This window comes from Chaetura pelagica, unplaced genomic scaffold (assembly GCF_000747805.2).
Source record: "Chaetura pelagica isolate M959 unplaced genomic scaffold, ChaPel_1.0 scaffold17, whole genome shotgun sequence".
NCBI classification, from domain to species: Eukaryota; Metazoa; Chordata; class Aves; order Apodiformes; family Apodidae; genus Chaetura; species Chaetura pelagica.
In genome coordinates this window covers 11,606,940-11,610,851 of record NW_009970726.1, presented here as the reverse complement: position 1 = coordinate 11,610,851, position 3,912 = coordinate 11,606,940, and the positions used below count along the sequence as shown (strand labels likewise).

At 34.8% G+C, this 3,912-nt stretch overlaps 1 protein-coding gene across 1 annotated transcript in view; it reads left to right on the top strand.

Annotated features, from left to right (window-relative positions):
- UBE3C (ubiquitin protein ligase E3C) overlaps nt 1-3,375 on the top strand; it is a 69,501-nt gene extending 66,126 nt beyond the window's left edge. The window contains exon 23 of the mRNA XM_010007049.1: nt 2,338-3,375. Within this exon, the coding sequence (XP_010005351.1) occupies nt 2,338-2,508 (171 nt within the window). The 3' untranslated portion in view covers nt 2,509-3,375. The remainder of the gene's footprint in view (nt 1-2,337) is intronic.
- Nucleotides 3,376-3,912: the final 537 nt, after the last annotated feature.

The following is a 3,912-nucleotide window of genomic DNA, read 5'->3' as shown; positions in this document are numbered from 1 at the left end:
CAGGAATGACTTGGTAGTGTGTAACAGTTTGGGGTTCAGAGCTGTGGAGGTGAAGAGTGCGAAGCTGCAGCCAAATAACTGACTCTATTTATATTGGTGGTACACATGAACACAAGGTGTCTTCAGAATTTGTTTACAGATTTAATATGTGTGTTTTCCTGAGGGGAACACAATTTCTGGTTCTCACTGAAACCTTCTGTATGCTTTATGTTGTGGAACCTTCATGTTTTCTTAAACTTAGTGTATGTTAATTTAAGATAAAGAAATGTCTTGACATTCATATCTTATAGATAGCACAGCCTGACTTTGCATCATCTAAAAATTGAAACTCCTACTGCCAGATTCAGACTCAGAATAACATTTACTAAAGCTAATTAAATTTTAATAAGTTTAATAAATGTGATTGTTACGGACAAAAAGAATCATTAAAATGTGGTTGAAAATTGTTAAGTTCCAATCAGGTCACATAATAAATTGATGGTACTTTTCACTTCCAAACTATTGCAGTTTCCCGCTGTACAGTATTTAATTATGCAACAAATGGTGCCCTTGGCATGACATTTCAATTTAGAACTTCATTTTTCCATTTTTAAAGCTAAAGTAGGGGAATTCAATTAGCATTTTGAAAGGAACATTAAAAAATGCAGCATTTTAGCCATGAAATATTTTAAAGGCCTCCATTTGAACAATAATTTAGCTTAGAATCTCATTGACCTTTTGCCTTTGGGGCTGGGATTTTTTTCTCCCGTTTCTAAAATCAGAACTGTTTTACCTCAGGCAAGCATTTGATAAAATGAATACTTTCTTGCCAGCAAAAGCAGTGCTTTAGAAGTAATAAATAAATATATTTTTCACTATGCTCTTTCTCAGAAGAAAAAAAATCAGATATTATTGAAACAATTATATATTACATACCAAATGTCTTGAAAGTCTGTTCTTCATCAATAGTTATCACATCAAAAGACTATTCAGGGTTTGACAAATGATTACAAGACTCACTGTGCACATCAGTATCATCCCAGTAACAGCTGAGTGATTTTATAATCACTCAGTGAAGAAAGAGCTTTAAGTGAAGTTAGATCTTTATTTGGGCAATATAAAGTAGCTCTTGATTCAGAGTTCTAGACCACGGTAGCATAAGTACTTGGTTAATCTTACACGTGAACAGTTCTCCTGAACTAATTAGTACTGTTTGTCTTGAAATTCATAAATTGTAGGCTTCTTGAAAGATCAGTTTAGACAGAAAACCTTTAGGGCAAGAAATGCTTTTAGCATTGTACCAGACAACTGATTTTATCAAAGAAAACATCATTGTACATTGTGATGAGAAGGAAGGTGATACATCTATATCTATATATCTAGGGTATGCTAAGATACTAAAGCTCTAGAAGGGAAACACTGAAAGCAAACATTGATGATTGTGCATTTATTTGTTTGGAATTTTTTTGCTGTTGTCACAGAAATTGATTTAGTACTATAACTTTATCAAGTTTATTATTAGATTGGGTCACTCATTCATCCTCTTTCTCCTCATAACATAACATGACAGGTAAATGCTTGTGTAAAATTTTTGCATAAATTGGAATACTTTTAAACTCTAACAGAGGGATGTTTTAAGCAGCATAGCACGTCATTAGCTTGAGTGCAGTTGCCTTTGTTGGGATTTTTATGTATACAGAAAAAAAGTCTTCCCTGCCTGGAAATACAAACCTAGAAAGTATAATTGTCAGGAGAAGCTGTGTTGTTATACAGTAACAAATGGTGTATGTCATTCAAACACAACAGAACATCCCTTTCTGTTTACCTCTGTCACTGCTGGTGTTCAGCATGTATTTCTCTGTCAGAAAGCTTCAGTGTAGAAGGAACCCATCCTTTTCCTGTTCCTGCAGAAGAAACAGTGTCCATGGGCATTTAGGAGGCTTTTTAAGGAGCTTCTGAAGTTGTGAATCCCAGTTGTTTCTCCCAAAGACAACAACAAATTTCTTGCATGCTGCTCTTTTATTTTTTCCATTTCATGTTTCACTGTTTTTGTACCAGCATAAATTTGCAGAATGGAGCATATGAGCAATAACAAGTGAGTATTTTTTCCTTAGAACCAAATAAATTGCTTTTTGTTTTGCAAAGTAATGGATCTTGGTGGGGGCAAGGTGGAGGGAAGCACCAAACAAGTCAAGAGTGCTTTTGGGGCCACTGTGAGTGAAAGAAGATGCCATTTGAGTGTGTCATTATGAGAGGTTTTAATCTAATGATTTATTTCCTAGAACTTGGTGCCAGCTGTTTGGGGTTTTGGCTTGTATGTCTTTTTTTATATGTATTTTTTTCTGTTGCATTTTTCAGGAGTTATATCCTGCGTTTTGCATTCACAATGGAGGATCTGATTTAGACAGGCTGCCTACTGCCAGTACCTGCATGAACTTACTGAAGCTTCCTGAGTTTTATGATGAAAATCTTATGCGAAGCAAGCTCCTTTATGCCATTGAATGTGCTGCTGGATTTGAATTAAGCTGAGTCGAACTGATGCTTATTTGGATGATCTGCAGAGGAACTAACCAGTGCCTACTCTATAAGCAGCACCCTTACCCGAGCAGTTTTAAGGGAATTCTGTCTAGGTTTCTGCAGCTCTTGTGTCTTATCAAATGCCCTCAAATAGGTGTCATTTTTGAACACAATTTCTTAGTTAGATTTCATTAATTAATATTACATTGACACTGCTTTATGATTCAAAACAATGAATGCCGTGTGAAGTGTGGCTGTTTTCTGTGTTTATGCAAAGAAAGAGCACATTTAAAGAACAGAGACATCTCAGTGAAATTAACCAAAGATGAAGCTTTGGCTTTGTGCTGTTCAAACATAAATAATTCCAGAAACTGGCAATAAAGTTGTGTACCATGCAGCACACTGGGATGAGACAGGGCTAACATCCTGTAATTAATCTTTTAGATGGAAGTGGAGCAGATGTTTGCAGATATCCCAGAACCGAGAGGATGAAAATGCTCATTACTGATAACCTAACATCTTTACTTACGTTGTAGAATTGTTTACAAATCATAGTTGTTGCAGAACTGATTTTAGTTTCGTACTACCTTCCCTGAAGATGGTAGGCACTGAGAGAAAACGTTTATAATATTCCATTTGTGCTTTCTGAAATACCTTGGAGAAATTGCATTATTTTAAGTTCAGCCTTTGGTTGCGTTATGATCACTTGAACGGTGTTGTGAATGGATGTGATTATTCATGTTTTATCTGTTCTGTTTGTCTTTTGTGCCTGTACAGATTATTTTTTTTAATGTATCAGACTCCTATTGCATACACAGTACATACAAGTCATCACTTTGGAAAAAATAAACATGTGACAACTATTAAAAATATTTGAACCAAAGTTACCAGGCTTTATCTTTCATATTTGAAGCCTGTGGTGTTCACATTCCTTTTCCCTATAATTTCTTTCCATCTTAAATACCACAACTATGCCATAGACATTAGTCAAGTTCATTCTTTTTTGTGACTAAACAGCTTTTATATCCATCTGCCTGCAGTATTTCTACTAAGAAAAGTAGGTGGGAATATGCTGCTTAATACAATTTAATATCTGGTGGGAAAAAAATGGCTTTTATGTGGAAGGAACCAATCCTCTAGCAGTAGGCACATTGTTGGGTATTCATATGCAAACTGCAGTCAATTTAAGAAAGAAGTTATAGTTCAAACTATAAGCTTCATAAGTGCATCCCTCTGAACTTTAGTTTTATATTTTAAATCATCAGAATTTAAAAACAAATTTGTATTCATCTCTTATGCAAAAAAAATATTGTGCTGTTACTGGAAACTTGGATTTCATATTTAATAAGCAGTAAACAGCAATATCCTCTTAAATATGGGGAAACTGAGTGATTTTAAGATGTTTACTATTAACCA